The 15,798-nt window shown below is 41.3% G+C and overlaps 1 protein-coding gene across 1 annotated transcript; it reads left to right on the top strand.

Annotated features, from left to right (window-relative positions):
* Nucleotides 1–1,601: 1,601 nt before the first annotated feature.
* LOC115377739 (synaptic vesicle membrane protein VAT-1 homolog) lies at nt 1,602–15,097 on the top strand. The gene is made up of 7 exons (XM_030077720.1): nt 1,602–1,697; nt 1,786–2,274; nt 5,799–6,006; nt 9,435–9,605; nt 9,883–9,972; nt 10,426–10,664; nt 11,709–15,097. The coding sequence occupies exons 2-7, from the start codon at nt 1,888–1,890 to the stop codon at nt 11,904–11,906; spliced, it is 1,293 nt and encodes a 430-aa protein (XP_029933580.1). The 5' UTR covers nt 1,602–1,697; nt 1,786–1,887; the 3' UTR covers nt 11,907–15,097.
* Nucleotides 15,098–15,798: the final 701 nt, after the last annotated feature.

The following is a 15,798-nucleotide window of genomic DNA, read 5'->3' as shown; positions in this document are numbered from 1 at the left end:
TGTCACAATGGCACTTCACTTCTTTTCACTTGCTTTTGGTTGCATTGTGCAATCAAAAACACTGCACATGTGACTGCAGTGTTTGGTAGTAGAAAAACAGTGATCACCCTGTGTGGGGTGTGTGTGTGTGTGTGTGTGTGTGTGTGTGTGTGTGTGTGTGTGTTTGTGTGTGGACCAGAGGGGATTTACTGCAGCTATTTGGTTTCTCAAATGAGACCCATGTTTAGTCTGTTAGTTAGTCTGTGGTGCAATGTGTGTGTGTGTGTGTGTGTGTGTGTGTGTGTGTGTGTGTGTGTGTGTGGTTTATGTGCATGTACTTGTGCATGCACATATTTTCCTGTGTACATATCTCCACACAGAGCCTTTGCCCATACCTCAGTGACAGCTTAATTCAAACTTATGAGTGGAAATATGAAAAAAATTAAACAGTAAATGGCAACTCTGACCTGCTGTGTGTCTCTATATTAAACACGGAATTTTCTGCCCCTTAACGTGCCTTTATCTGTCGCACCATCCCTCCACTTCCTGCCTGACAGACTAAACTACCATGACAAGATGAGATTGCAGCCACTCTGGCAGCATTGCGACATTTCAGGCTGGGTGGAGTGCGTGTGTGTGTGTATATATATGCATCTGTGAGTGTACTTTATGTGCATGCAGCGGGATGATAGATGCATTGCCGGGAGCCAGCTGTAAAAGCACATCATCTTTCACTTCCACTTGGTGATGTTAGTTCAGAGGAAAGGAAAGTGCATGTTCAATTTAAAGTTCAGGTATTTGGAAATAGTGGAAAACTTTTGGAATACCTGGAAAACCTACTATAATAGCATTTTAAAAATATATTATTAATAATTACCATTTTGCAAACTTGTGTTTATCTAAATTAACCAACAACATATGTGAGGTAGATTTATCAGTTCACGCACCTTTTATTTACTACTTAATCACTGCTTGTTTTTGTTTGTTACCTGCAGAAAACAGGCAGGCCCCCTGTGGATTTATAATGTCACCTGTTGCTCCGGCTATTATTTTAAATAATCCAAATTTTGCGACCAATAATCCACTTTCCGTGGTTTGAAGCTCGCCACGCCGCTCTGGCTCACATCTCTGCGCTCCTTGCCAACAAAACGGATCTGTCATTTTTTTGTGCTGAGTCAAGTCAGCCAGAGAGAACGAGAAAAACACCGGAACAAGAGCCTTTTCTAAATAAAGGCCTGTTCAATTAAAAAGGAAAAGGTCGCCCATTTTACAGACTATTAAATCAGATGTTACAGAATAATAATCTGCACCAGAATATTGAATCATTACACTGAACATTCAGCGATACTAAGCAGAAAGATTATTATTATGCACATTAAAAGATAATTCTGTTTACTATTTATTGTTTGGTGAAAGCAGTCGATTTTCTCATGACAAAGACGGAGCGCTTCCTCAACATTTATTTTAACTTGGATTACCTCAACAAAAACACACAGCTCCGTAAATGTCTGTATTTCTTTCACTTTAGTTTCAATTTACCTCTACACATACTAAATGTTACAACAGGTTCTCCAGAGAGGGTTTTATTTTTGAAAACCCCAACCGGATGTTCCTATCATAAACGTGTAGACTTGACGCTGGTCACTTTTCGAGCAGCGCAGACACACTGGACACCACGCAGATACAGCCAGATTTTTTAAATAGGATAAACGAGTACAGTAAGTTATACTCACTTTATGACTGTAAACCAGTTTAAACTTTACAGCCTACGATAGAACAAGCGAAATTTTTAATTTTTGCCTTCAGGTTTGCTGATAAAGTGCTTTTGTGCAAGCAACGCCCAAACAGGCACAACTAGTGAATTTTAAACCCCGGGGAAGCGCACGTACGTCGGAAGTGGGTCTAGTCATGTCGGGCGAAGAGGCACCAGAGGCTCCGGCTCAGCAGCAGCAAACCGAGCAGGAGAAGCAACCTGATGAACCTCCGGCCGCCGCCTCGGATGCGCCGCAGGAGCCGGCGAGCAGCCCCGCGGAGGAGGAGGTTTTCTCCTGCCGAGCCCTGGTGCTGACGGGCTACGGCGGCTACGACAAAGTCAAGCTCCAGGTGAAGACGCGCAGCAAGCCGCAGCTGCAGGCGGGAGAGGTGCTGGTGCGGGTTAAGGCGTGCGGGCTCAACTTCGCCGAGCTGCTGGCGAGGCAGGGGCTGTACGAGCTGCTGCCCTCCCCGCCTGTCACCATGGGCATGGAGGGCTCCGGGGTCATTGAAGCCGTCGGAGAGGATGTGAAGAACAGAAAGGTGAGTGTGTGCCCACTAAATAGTCTCAGAAAGTGCATCAACCATGTCCTCAACCAAACACTGCACCATCTATGGTCACTTCCTTCCCAGCTGCTGAGGATGTTTATCACATTCACTGGCATGGGGTTTGGTTGGGAGGAAAACCTACATATTGTTGGCTCTCCATGGCAATTAAGTCTATTAAATCTTTCCTGCCAAAACATGACACCAGCTGATTTAACCCATTAGTGGGCCTGTGCTCTTCTCAAAAGATTTCCTAAGTGCTGAGATCAGCTGGTGTTGTGTTTGGTTGAGGAGGAAACACCTTACATGCATGGCGTCCACTGAAAACCACTGGAGACATCTCAAGCCATCTGCTGGCTTCCCCATTTCTTCATCAGAGGAATAAATTCAATAATTCATATCAATAAGTCATAATTCTACTGTCTGTATTTAAAGTTGGGCCTCTGCCTCAGGTGTCCATCATCTTTCCATTTTATGTGGTAAAGTATGCAGAAACCGGCCAGCTATGCTTGTTAATTCAAATGATGTAAATTGAAATATATTGTGGTTGATGGAAATTTTCCTGGCATTTTGAAGCTTCTCTAAACATATTCTGAATTATATGTGGAATGATTCTTTTATGGAGAATAAAAGACCGGAGATGAAATTGAACATTACTGGGTTTGAGACATTTACAGCATTTGATTTACAGCATGTCCTTGATGTGGTTTTTACAAGCTTATCACCAGCACGAGGGTACATTTACTTTACTTGTTGCTTGATAAGAGTTTCCCAGAGGTCAAGTGTAACAGTTTGAAAAGTTTTGGGTCAGAAAGTCTGTCCAATAGCTGGTGTTTGGTTTGTTATCCATCTGCAGGATCTATGGGCTTTCTCAAACAGTTCCCTTCTTGGCTCCCTTGAATTCATAAAGAATGGAGAAATGTTATCTGACCCAGTAAAATTTTCTTCAAGGGTTTGTGAGCTGTTCTGTATGACATTTCTGCTTTACTGGACACTGTAAAGTGGAGAGTGACAGGCAGGATGAGGAAGGATGACTCAGACTAACTGAAGTCAAACTCATGACTTAGTTAGCAGTGAGTATGTGCTCTTAAAAGTCCAGTGAAAACCAGACATGCTCATTTGAAGCCATCTTGTCCCCTGTACTGTAGCTGTAGCAGGCTCTGGGAAACAGGTTTATATGTCATCCGTGGGTGTTTGTTACCTCTGATGCCAGTGGTTGTGCATTCAAGCTTTATTTTTACAAGGGAAAAAAGGTTAAAACCACATTGACACATTTCACACAACCCCCGTTGTGTTAAGTCACAGAGTTCTGATAAATCTAGCCAGTTTCCGCTGGAAGGCTCAGACCTGGGTGTGCTTCTGCAGGTTTGCAACTATTGATACTAAATATTGAACCAGCAGCTTGAATGCCTTCTTAACCAAGCTGCCAACCTGCCGCCCAGCCTCTGACAGAATTGTGAAATAAGATATTGACAGGCCTCTGGGTACTTAGAGTCTTGATGCAGAACTGGAGACAATAAGCCGTGACAAGAGCCAATCTATGTGATCTACAGGCGTGACCTTTGGAGCAGCATCAGCCCCTCTATGTGCATGTTTATGGGGAGCAGCATGCATACACACACTTGCAGTATATTGTTTTTTCTATAAATTGGACATGTGCATTCTGGATGTTGAAGTCCACTTGCATTGCTGCACCTCCTCCCTGTCCCTTAGTGTCAGTTTGGAATTTCCCTCCTCCTCCTCCTCTTACTACACGGCCTCCCCCTCCTCCTCTCCTCCCCCCCTCCATCCTTTTCTCCATTCTCCAAGAACAAGAGTCCTATAGGGGGAGCGGTGCATTCCAACACCTCTTTTTTGGAAAGGAGCAGCAGCCCACAAGACACCAAACCACAGCACCAGAAGCAGCAGCAGCAGAGCAGACAATAACAGCGAGGGAAGCCCAAGTGTTTTCGGAGAGAGGGAGGCAGAGAGGCTGGCCCGCTCAGCCTGTTTTCCTTGGGCTGCGTTGCGTCTCTTGGCTGAAGCAGCGGAGCTCTGCCAGAAGTGGACACAAGGCTGAGGCTGCTTCGCTTCACAAAGCGCTCATCAAGTTGAGACAGAGCAGATGTGTTGTTTTGGACCCCGCTCCTTTGTGACTCCAAGGAGCCAAACCTTCCCACTCTCTCTTGTTGATTAATCCCCTCACACCATGTGTGACAACAGCTTTTTTATTAATTTTTAAAGGAAATACATCAACCTTGTGGCAAATAAGCTCCTTGGCCAACTTTGCGATTTGTGATGGACCCACATTTAGTGCAGCAGGGTGCAAAATGTGTACAGTGCTGCTATGCTACCTGGTCCATGTAAGCTCTTCAGCCCTGCCAGTCCCATCAGCGGGCTCATCTTTAAATGCATGCTGTGCAGCCAAGCTTTGATCAAACCTACAGAACGTTATTTTAAATTCTAGTGGAGAGCCCGAGTTTCCAAAGATACCAAATATGTCCTGCTGAATCACAGGGGAATGTGCATAAAATGATGCACAAGACATGCAGATATTTTCTGTTTGGTGTAATGGTGCAGCTGCAAAATAATGGCATCTGGGGTTTGAATGTGCCACTCAGTATAAGTGTGTTGTGGCTTCAATAACACTGCAACCAGTAGGTAAAAATCTAACTCTGAAGCTACTTAAGAGGAAATTCAAGGCAAAATTTGACTGCAGGGGGTTATTATTTGTCACTAATATTGTTGCTATGAAACAGTTTTTTCCTCAAACACGAGTTGTGCGGTTTTCACAACAAAGCTGATTTACAAAAAAAAAAATATGGGTGATGTGACAAGGTTTTTGTGTGTGTGACTGTGATCTGTCTATTGTCACGGGTCTTTGTGCAGCAGGAAGAGGGCGTGGCCTCCATCTTGAGGCTGTATTAACAGGAAGCACCGGAGCATTCACAGCCAGATCAGCCCTCTTTCCTGTGCCCTTCAGTTTTTGGCACGTTTCACAACACCAGTGAAATGTTTACAGCTCAGCCTCTCTGCAAAAAAAGAAGAAAAAAAAACACCCAAGGAGGAACTGCATTTCCCACAAGCCCCCGGCCCCAGCTCGTGTGGCAGTGTCTAATTAAAACATTTCAGTGTGGAAACCCACCTCTTACTTTGCATTCATAGTCTCAAAGTGCAGCATTTGCTCGGCTGTTTGTATGAATTGTGCATCCACTTGATATAAACTAGTTGACATTCATTATGAAATAAATAAGCCCTGCTCTGTGCTGCTGTGGAATACCAGTGGAGTGCTCCAGTCAGATAATTGAGATTGAGTTAACACCACCACCCATCATACACTCCTACACATCACCGCCAGCTTCCTCTCCCTCCTTGACTTTCTCTTCCTCCCATTTTTTTGCGTTTCTCCCTCCTCTCCTCCCTTCCATCAAGGCGTCTTCACATCCTCATACCATCACCTCCATATCCTGTTTTTTTTCCCCTCGCTCTTTCCTCACTAACTTGTTTCTCTTCATCCCTCCCTCCCTCCCTCCCTCGCTCAGGTGGGTGACCGTGTCATCGTGTTGAGCCGCAGCGGCCTGTGGCAGGACGTGGTGCTCGTGCCCGCTGACCAAACCTTCGTCATGCCCGAGTCAATGAGCTTCGAGGAGGGCGCCGCTCTCCCCGTTAATTACTTGACCGCCTACATGATGCTGTTTGAGATGGCCAATATTAGACCAGGCAAGAGCGTGCTCATCCACATGGCAGCAGGTAAGACACAGTTAAAAAAAAAAAAAAAAAAAAGACAAACAAACACAAAAAGCACCATATTTATCAGATTTTACCTCATCCTGTTTTAATGTGAATAGAAACAGTTAAAAAAAAACAAAAAAAAAACAGCAGGTCCAGTTGTTCTAGCTCAGTGTTTTTCAAAGTGGGTCCGGGGACCATCAGGGGTCCTTGAAGGACTTTCAGGAGGTCCTCAGCAAAAAGATAAATCATTTAATTTCACAAAAACTTAAATTAGATTAGAGCTTCTAGAACTAGAAGCTCTTACAATACAAAAAAAAAAAAATCATGAGTGGTTATGTTTTAATCTTTGACTCTATCTGTCAGTGTTTAAATATGGCATCGATTTGATACTAAACACAAGACAAAATATCTTCTTAGATCATGGTGACTATGGGGAAAAATCATTTCAGGTTGGGGTTAGCAGCTTCATGAAAGTCTGGAACCTGAACAAGTTAGAAGACCTCTGTTGTGGCCCATCCGGCTCGATCAGAAACAGGCACAATCAAACATAAAAATTCACATATTCTGTCTAAAGCAGTGTTTGCTCATGTGTCCTCAGAATAAACAAGCCCAGTGAATATTTCTGAACGCTGTGGGCATTCCAGGTCACTAATCACCTCTGTGAATGCAGCCACATGTCTGTGCAGGAAATTATCAGCCAAGAGACCATGGGTCAAAGGTCAAGATAGTGTGTGTGTGTGTGGACCTTTTACACGGTCGCTAGACAGCTCATTTATATAATGGCAAACTAGATCATTGTCAGGCATGGTTGCTTTGGCAACACATGACATTTCAAAAAGCTGCTCCAAGACCATGAGAGAGAAATATGTCCTGTTTATTGTAAAATATTGTCTGGAGCCATGCAACTTGAAGCACAAGGTCAAATCAGATGGGGAATGATTTTACATTTTGCTACCTGAGGCAGCAGCAACTCCATTTGCATACATACAACAATGTAAATATTATCTTTACTTTTATCATGAGAATAATTTCAGTTGTTTACATACACTGCAGGAGAAGATATGGGTAATATTAATCTTTTATGCTTTTTCACTGACTGGAAAAAAGTGATTTCTCTGCTTCCCTATAGAGTACAAGCAGCCCCAGTCCTTTTCCTTCTGTCATAAAGTGCAGTGTTATTGCTCCCATTAATCTTTCCCGCAGTTCAGTCACTGCTGGGGCTTGAGGCAGGAAGTCTGCATGTAAACAAAGACAGTAGCTGTAAAAATGAGCACCTTCTGGCGTATTTGACAGGTGTTATAACTTCTGATGTTGTGAAATATTATATAGGCAAGTTTACCAAGAGTATGGTGAGTACAGTATTCCTCTAGTAATGTAATGGTTACTATGGTAATCTTAGTTGCAGTATTAAAAGTCTGGATACGACTTAAATAAAAATCGCACAATGGGGGTGAGTGAGGTGTTTATATGTCTTAATAATTTTTTCTTCATCATAGTAATAAGGAAAATATAATGTATATGTTAACATAAACACTGACAAGAAAAAAGAAGTAATACACTCTGCACACACTGCTGGCCAGGCTGAAGTCTTCTTTACAGCTTTCTCGGGGTGAAAAGCATCGCTTCCCCCTTGGAGATTTATTTTTAGACGAGCAAATAAAATTTTAAACCTGTGTATTTTTATAGATGATTTTTAAGTTGTTCTTTTTAAAACATCTGTTATTTTATATTATAATTTACTATACCGCTTCCATCAACCAATCAGTGTTTTAGTAACAGCAAGATGAACACCATTCTTATTTTAGCCAAGAATTTTGATAGTTTGATCATATTTCTACTGCCCGAATCCTGTATGTAACAGCTACATGAGACACTCATAAATACAGTTATTCATGTAATTTTTGACATGATACACTTATCCAAGCTGTATGTATTTATTTGACCAAATTTTCCAAACAAAAGCCCATTTTGCAATTGTTATTTGTAACAGAAAAGCATCACGGATTGACCATTTAAGGTTTTTATATAGAATATATTATGTCACCATCCATATCACACACCTTTCCATGCCCTTCTCATCTCAGTTCACACAGATTTTTTTTTTTTTTTTGTAATTTTAATAGCATACTATTTCTGATACATACCATTTATATCAGTGAGAGGGAGACTCACTTGGTCATCATGTCCTTTCTTTATGAATTCCCTCCCACATCTGGGTTATGCATTCTAACTTTGCAGATCACTGCACTGTTACCTAGTTCAGGGGGTTTCTCACATTTCTTTCAGCCACCTTTGTTATCATTTGATGTGCAATTTTGAGGTTGGAAACCGGTCTAATTGGAGCAGTCTGACATTCACCCTGAAATCAGCAAAGTAATAAAAGATGTTCTCGGTGCAGCAGCTGGGGGAGTTCAATATTTCACATCCAGTCCTCGTCCAGTTGCACAGGTCAGTTAGAATAGGCATCCCAACATCCTCCATCATGGTCTAACGCTCCTCTGCATCCCGCCGCTCAAAGGCCAAGTTTCAGTTAGGCTGAGTGGGTGGCTGTCAGCTGACCTCTTATGAATCATCCGCATGATGCCAGGGTGAGGAACAGGGCAGGAAGCATTGCGGGCGACCCAGAACACCCAGGCAACCATCAGTTCCTAAAACCGTCCTCTGGGAGTCGGTACAGAGCCATAAAGACCAGCACTGTTTGCTATTTCAACAGTTTCCTCTTGAGAGACACCATGCATCCCAAATAGTATCATGAGGACTCAGCCAGCCTAAAAAACACAGAATCTCCCCCTCAGTGCCCTCTGTTGAACTCAGTGCCATGCCACATATTTATCATTAACTAGCACTGATCGCACGGCCTTCCAGAGCGAGTGTACGCCACTTTAGACTCACAACTTCTTACATGAATCTCCATCTCACTCGGTACATCGCTCCCGTGCACCGCTACACTGCACCGTGGAAGTCAAACATGAATGAGCTCACTCTGTGTTCACATACCAAGAAGTAGCTGCTTCACTGATTTTCTAACTCGAGCTCAGTCAATACATGAATTAAATATTTAACAGCACCATGCTACCACAGCACTTTCTTGTCAACAAGTGGAGTTTTAAAAATCAGTGTAGTTTCACTTGAGTCATACATACTTTACGCCTGACCTCTCCACCCAAGCACCTACAAAGCACTTGTGCACTTTGTTGTGTATTCTGGACTTACCGTTACTGAAGAAGAGGCTTGAAGAAGCCTTTGAATTTATTTTACAGATGGGATCAGTTTAAAATGTGGAGTAGCTACGCCAGTTCCAGGCTTAGATACACTTAAAAAGGAACATGAAATAATGAAAAACCTTTTAAAATTCACGTTACACAGTATTTCAAAGTGTGTTCTTACCAAACTTGCAAAATATATAGAAATAACTCTTTACTCTGTCTACATCTGTACATCCATAGGTGGTGTGGGTGTTGCTGCCACCCAGCTGTGTCAGACGGTGCCAGATGTGACTGTGTTTGGCACGGCATCAGCTGCCAAACATGAAACCATCGTGCAAGGCGGGGTAACTCACCCCATTGACTACCGCACAAAAGACTATGTAGAGGAAGTACGCAAAATCAGCCCTATGGGTAAGATTTAAAAAAAAAAAAAAAAAAAACTTGCATCATCTTATATTTCATATTTTAAAGTGTGAAAACAAAAAGATGGAGCAAAAGTTTTGTTAAGTTTTATTTAAGATTGTTGTTGCTGTTCTTAATACCACAAATCAGCCAGGCTTGATGTTTTTCTTAAATTCAGTGGAACTTCAGTGGAACAGTTTCTTTTTTAGTCAAGTTGACACCGAGGTTTCTCAGTTTCAACCCCCTCCCTCTTCCTTACTCAGTCTCTGTTTCTGTCTCTCTACAGGTGTGGATGTGGTCCTGGATCCACTGGGAGGCTCCGACACCCAAAAAGGCTACGGTTTGTTAAAACCAATGGGCACACTCATAGTGTTCGGTAAGACACAGTATCTCTGTAGGCATGAAATTCATGTTCAGGTGCCGTCTTGAGTTTCCCCTGCTACGTAACTTAATTTACCCCGAGTTTAAAATTCTAGTTTTAAAAATGTAATTCTGGTAGTAACAATCTTGACTTTTTGGCTTACAGATCATTTTGCCATTCAAGTGACAGTTTAGGAGTGGACTGACATTTCCGGTGTGAGACTTGACCTACTAACCTATATCTCACCAGCCTCACACCTTCAAAAGGAATATCACTCAGATTGAAAATGGCAGGCAAAATGAAATTCATACATTCCTACCTCACAGTTGCTGCTGTATAATTTCCTATTAGACATTCTTGTTGACATATTTCCGTCTTCATAATCTATCATGTTACTGTGATAAAAATTTAGCCCACAGTTAGTCAGACATAGGATACTTTATCTCCTCATCTCTTGTCTTCCTCCAGGTGCGGCCAACTGTGTGACCGGCCAGAAGAAGAACCTGCTGGCCATGGCTAAGACCTGGTACAACCAGCTCTCCATCTCCACGCAGAAGCTCATGCAGGCCAACAAGGCCATCTGCGGCTTCCACCTGGGCTACATCAGCGATGACCAGCTGATCGTCCGGACCATGGCCACGCTGCTGGAGCTCTACAACCAGGGAAAGATCAAGCCCCGAATCGACTCATCCTACCATTTTGAGGAGGTCAGTGTGTGCAAACTGTCAACTGCGACATTTCTTTTTAAACGAGCGAGTATTGCACGTCCTTGTGGCTCAGTGGGTTGAGGCTCTCACCGTGCAACCACAACATCCTCAAATCTGGTTTGTAACTTTTGTTGCATGTCGTACCGCTTTCTCTTTTCCTGCTAAAAATAACCTAAACCAAAATGTGAAGAAATAACCCTAAATACATAAAATACAAAGATCTAATGATTTGAGTGATTTTCCAGAAACAAGTTTTTAAAGCCCTAATACAGCTCAGGATTTTAAAGGCTCTGATGAAAGACAACATTACTCAAAGGTTTATTTTGCTTATTATTGTTTATGTTGATTCATTTTCAGCTGATTACAGTAATTCAGACACATAACAGACTGAGAAAAGCGGCTGATGCACATCCATCACGGGAGCAAAAAACAGGAGGACCGGTGATGCTTTTAGTGCGTCACAGAGGCTCCAAACTCCCTTTGGTGTTTTCCTCTGTTCCATCAGTCGCATGTTGTGGCAGACGAGCAAACCTCAGTCTCCCCATCAGATGAGATGATCTTCAGCAGCAGTTGCTAGGTGATGGATCATTGTTGCCGTGGCATCAGCCATTAAAGGGGATATCGGTGTTTTGAGTGTCACCGGCTGGGCTCGGGGACAGACAGGACTCAGAGCAAACAGGAAAGAGGCAGGAAAATAATAAGACATGGATGACTTGTGGCATAGCCAGAAATGGATTGTTCACATTTTGACTGATTGGTTATTAGTGTGTGTTCATGCATGGATGTCTGTCATACGATGTATAATTACCTCAGCTGTTATCTTGCAGAAATGACCCATTTTTAATTTTTGATATGCCTGGGAATGTATTGTGCTGCTGTTTTTTTTCTCTTAACAATAGTCTGCTTCAGTCATTAACTTCACTTCAGCTGCACTGACTGTTTCTCAGGGAGTCAGGCATTCACCTCTGCAGAGACTTATGCACAGCCCACAAATTCAAATCAAGACACCTTCTTTTTATACTCTGCTTCTCCATCTTCTATCAGGTGGGTGACGCCATGAAGCGCATGCACGAACGCCTCAACATCGGGAAAGTCATCCTTCTCCCTGAGCCCAAGAAGGAGGAAGAGAAGCCGAAATCCAGCCCCGAGGCAGAAGACAAAGCGGACAAAACAGAGGCGAGGGTCAGCGAAGAGAAGAAAGAAGAGGGCAACACACAGGAAGTCAAGGCGGAGGGAGATTGAGTAAGAGTGTCCGTTTGAATAGGAGATTCAAGCACTTCCACATCGATTCGCTCTGTTCAGCTGTCCAAAAAAAAGAAAACCAACATGCCGTTAATTCTTTGACTTTGTCAGTATTTTCCACAGTGTTTATGAAGAGTTATTGTGCAATATGTCTTTAGTGTATTCCAGGGCTGGGCAGTATTCTAATTTAAAGAAAAAAAAAAAGAAAGAAAAGCAACTGTATTCCATTACTTTACCAAGAAACAATGTATTATGATTATTTAGACTTATGAAAAACAGTTGAGATTAATTCTGGGGCTACTTTTAAAATGAAAATGAGTCAATTTAGCTCTAATTCAGCTCTGGTAGCAGGTGATTTACATCTTCATAAAACAAGGTACAGCACAAAAACTATGGTTAGTTGTATGCAAACCTGAAACATACTTCCAGAACGTATAATTTTTCAGTTCCTCATATCTGTACCTTTGTACCTCAAATATGGCCAAGTGATCTGAAAGTAACAGAGTAATCAGAGTAATGCCCGGGATTACGCTGCTGATTACAGCTTTGATTGATAAAGGAACTGTACTGGAATACAGTTTGAAAGAAACCGAGCCACCCGTGTGTGTGTGTGTGTGTGTGTGTGTGTGTTCTCAGATGTCGATGTGAAACCTGTTAGGAAGAGCAGTGGAGCTTTTTGCTTGTCAAGTTTCATCGATTATGATCTACTTCTCAAAACTTTGTGTGAGGATGAGACAACACTACCATGTCTTGTCCTGTACTTCCTGCTTCGATGAATTATCTAAGTGTACTGGACCGCTTTTTTCAGTCTGACAGGAATTGGTCACTAAAACCAAATGTCACACTCCTGAGATCGCTTTGGTGTTTGATAAAAGCAGGAGAGCACTATCTTGATTGCTTGTCGCTCACGTGTGCCAAATCAAAAAAAAAAAAAAAAAACATTCACCACTGCCATCAGGCCAACTGTGAATCATAATAAGAGCAGCACGTCACACCTCGGCTTACACGCAGGGCTACTCTCTTCCAATTAATGCCTCGCTGACCTTGTGCTAAACTTTTGTAACACATGTGAAGGCCAGTGGTTTACACCCTCCTCCAGGCTCTTCTCACGTCATCGATCTGCTTCTTAACCCTTACAGTGCCTCTTCAAAACCAAGATACTTACTGCCAGGTTTACAGAACGGGTGTGAGAACTCAAGGATTCCTCTTCCAGACAGGAGGAGGAAACTTGGGGTGATGCTTTCGCTTTTCCTGCAGCTGTAGTTTTTGCCTTCTCGTATTGTAAGGTGCTCAGTCGCTTTGTATGCTCAGTGACTCTACGCATAATATCGTTCAATTTCACTGCATATTTAGATTTCACACTGTTAACCATGTTCTTTTTCATTGACTTGCATATCTGCTACCTTCGATGAATGACCCCAAATAGTAGAAGTTGGCAGAGAGTGCAGGGGATACAGATGTTTTCCCCAGATGTGGAGGTAATTTAATGATATGACGCAGAACACAGGACAGAGACCAAAAAAAAAAAAAAACCCACACACACACATTCCCCTCTCCTTGCTCTTTGGTCCTGCTTTCTATCTCTTAAATTTTCTCTTAACTCTCTCCTCCTCCAGCTCACTTTGCTTTCATGTCTTAAAATTTATGATAACATTTCATAAGATGATTTTAGTTATTTTTGTGGCATTTTCTCACTGGCCTGAAAAAAAAAGTATTGTTAACTTTGAGTAGTTTTCCTTCTCTTAGCATGAAGTAAGACCTGATGTGGATTTCATGTGGGATTTGGAGTCTTTTTCTGTTAGTGGTTCAAAGAAGTTTAATTTGCCATTCGTTATTAGCACCTTACAGCAAATGTGAGCAGTCAAAGTCTTGCACAGGTAATTAATGCTCCCAGGGGTAACTGCAAAAATCTCCATCTTAAGAGATAACTTCAAATCTTATTTTTCTTCAACCAAGTGAAAAATATCGGCCAGTAGGATGAGATAATCCCACTTGTTTCCAAAGCTAATCAACTTGTATCCAGATTTTTATTGAATCAAGCGGCATTTTCTTGTTACTAGCAGGCTGATCTAATTTATTCTGCCTTGTCTCAACACATTTATTCTTGCTGCCAGATTTAAAAAAAAAAAAAAAAAAAAAAATTAAAACAACATTGTAAGACTGAATATGAGTTGGTGACGTGGACATTTTTTGCAGCATAAGAAAGTCAGTGAGAATACAGCATCAACACTGCATTGTGGGTCTGCGCCAAGATATTGCACCCATAATAATCAATATCAACTGTCTACATTTAGATATTTCAGAACAATGCCATGCTTGCATTTTTATTACGATTGCCAGCTGGGGCACAATGTTCATCTAGATCCATCTGGACTGACTGAAGATGTTTCGCATCTGTAAAACTTTTATTTAGGTCCTTAAACTGCACATGGCATGTATCACTACTCTTGACACAACATTATTCAACATATCAGTAAACATAAGCCTTAATAATATTTTTAAAAAATAGCACTAAGAACAAAAACAAACTCTCTTAAATTCAAATTATCTAAACATAATAATAATAAGTAATAATAATAAAGCCACATTATAACCTGCTACTTAATACAAAGGTATACTGGCTACTTTGATTAGATTCAAATCACAACCAGTAATTATTACACTCGCTGACTCCTATCATGTCTAACCGCATGGAGTGGGGGCCATCTAGTGGTCAGCCAAATAACTACAAAATTAAATTAACTGCTTCCCTGTCTTTTCTTAAATAAATAAACAAACAAACAAACAAACAAACAAATAAATAAATGTCTATGTAATGCTATGCCCTTTGAAACAATCACAAACTCCTGGAAATTGTTACACCCCCATCAATCCCACTTAATGTGCACAATCAGTTAAAATAATCTATAATGAAAACAGACCCAGGCAGCAACACTCTCACACACATCCTTTCTTAAAATTAAAACATATTTGCAATAATCATGTTAGTTTTAGTATAATTAGAGATCATTAATTCATTTTGTCATTCTTTTGTCACTCAGTAGTCATGATGTTTTCGACGACTGTGAACAAATGACGTGTACATTTTGACTCCAAACTCTGTGTCGTCTTGGTAGTTGGTGTTGATAAAAGATTGAAGTTGACTGTATCTGTGATTGTCCAAAAAAAAAAAAAAAAAAAAAAAAAGCTTTGTACTTGTTACATTATATACCAAGATGCTCACAGTCATGCTCATATTAAGGAAAATAACTTTTTTTTTTTTAATCTAAACTTGCATTCAGTATGCCTTCTGATCTTATCTGTGTTCATGTGGCACTAACTTGTATGATGTGTTATTAAAGTGTTTTCAAATATTTTCCTTGTGAATTATTGAACTGAATCCATGCTGCTTGAAGTAGAACTATATAATCTGCAGTTTTTATTTATCCTACCAGCGACTATAATAATAGAAAAAAAAAAAAAAAAACATTATCAGATCAGGATTAGGTTTGGGGTTTAGGTACTTTTTACATGGTAAATCAACATCTAAGTCAGCTAAAAAAATCACCAGAAACAGATCATAATGTTAGGTTTTCGCAATTTGATTATAAATTCACTATCAGGCTGGTAAAAATGGTAATATATGCTGCATCTGTTAGAACACTACGAGATTAGATTTCTTTTGACTAACCGCCTTCACCAAAAACTAACCTGGAGGGATGGCAGGTAACCAAAACTCAGTCCTGTTCAGTGGCTACTTGTGACTTATGTGTTAAAGCACTGGCTCACATGTAATTCAGCAGTGTCAACCTAAATAAACCAAATACAAAAACAACAGCAATGTTTTGACCTTTGACCTAAGTTTTTGTAAAATTCTGCACTGCAGTGATCAGAGGCCGGGGTGTCACCTGGA

This window comes from Myripristis murdjan, chromosome 19 (genome assembly GCF_902150065.1).
Source record: "Myripristis murdjan chromosome 19, fMyrMur1.1, whole genome shotgun sequence".
Lineage (NCBI taxonomy): Eukaryota > Metazoa > Chordata > Actinopteri > Holocentriformes > Holocentridae > Myripristis > Myripristis murdjan.
Note: the sequence above shows the minus strand (reverse complement) of the source record. Positions and strands in the feature narration are given on the sequence as shown.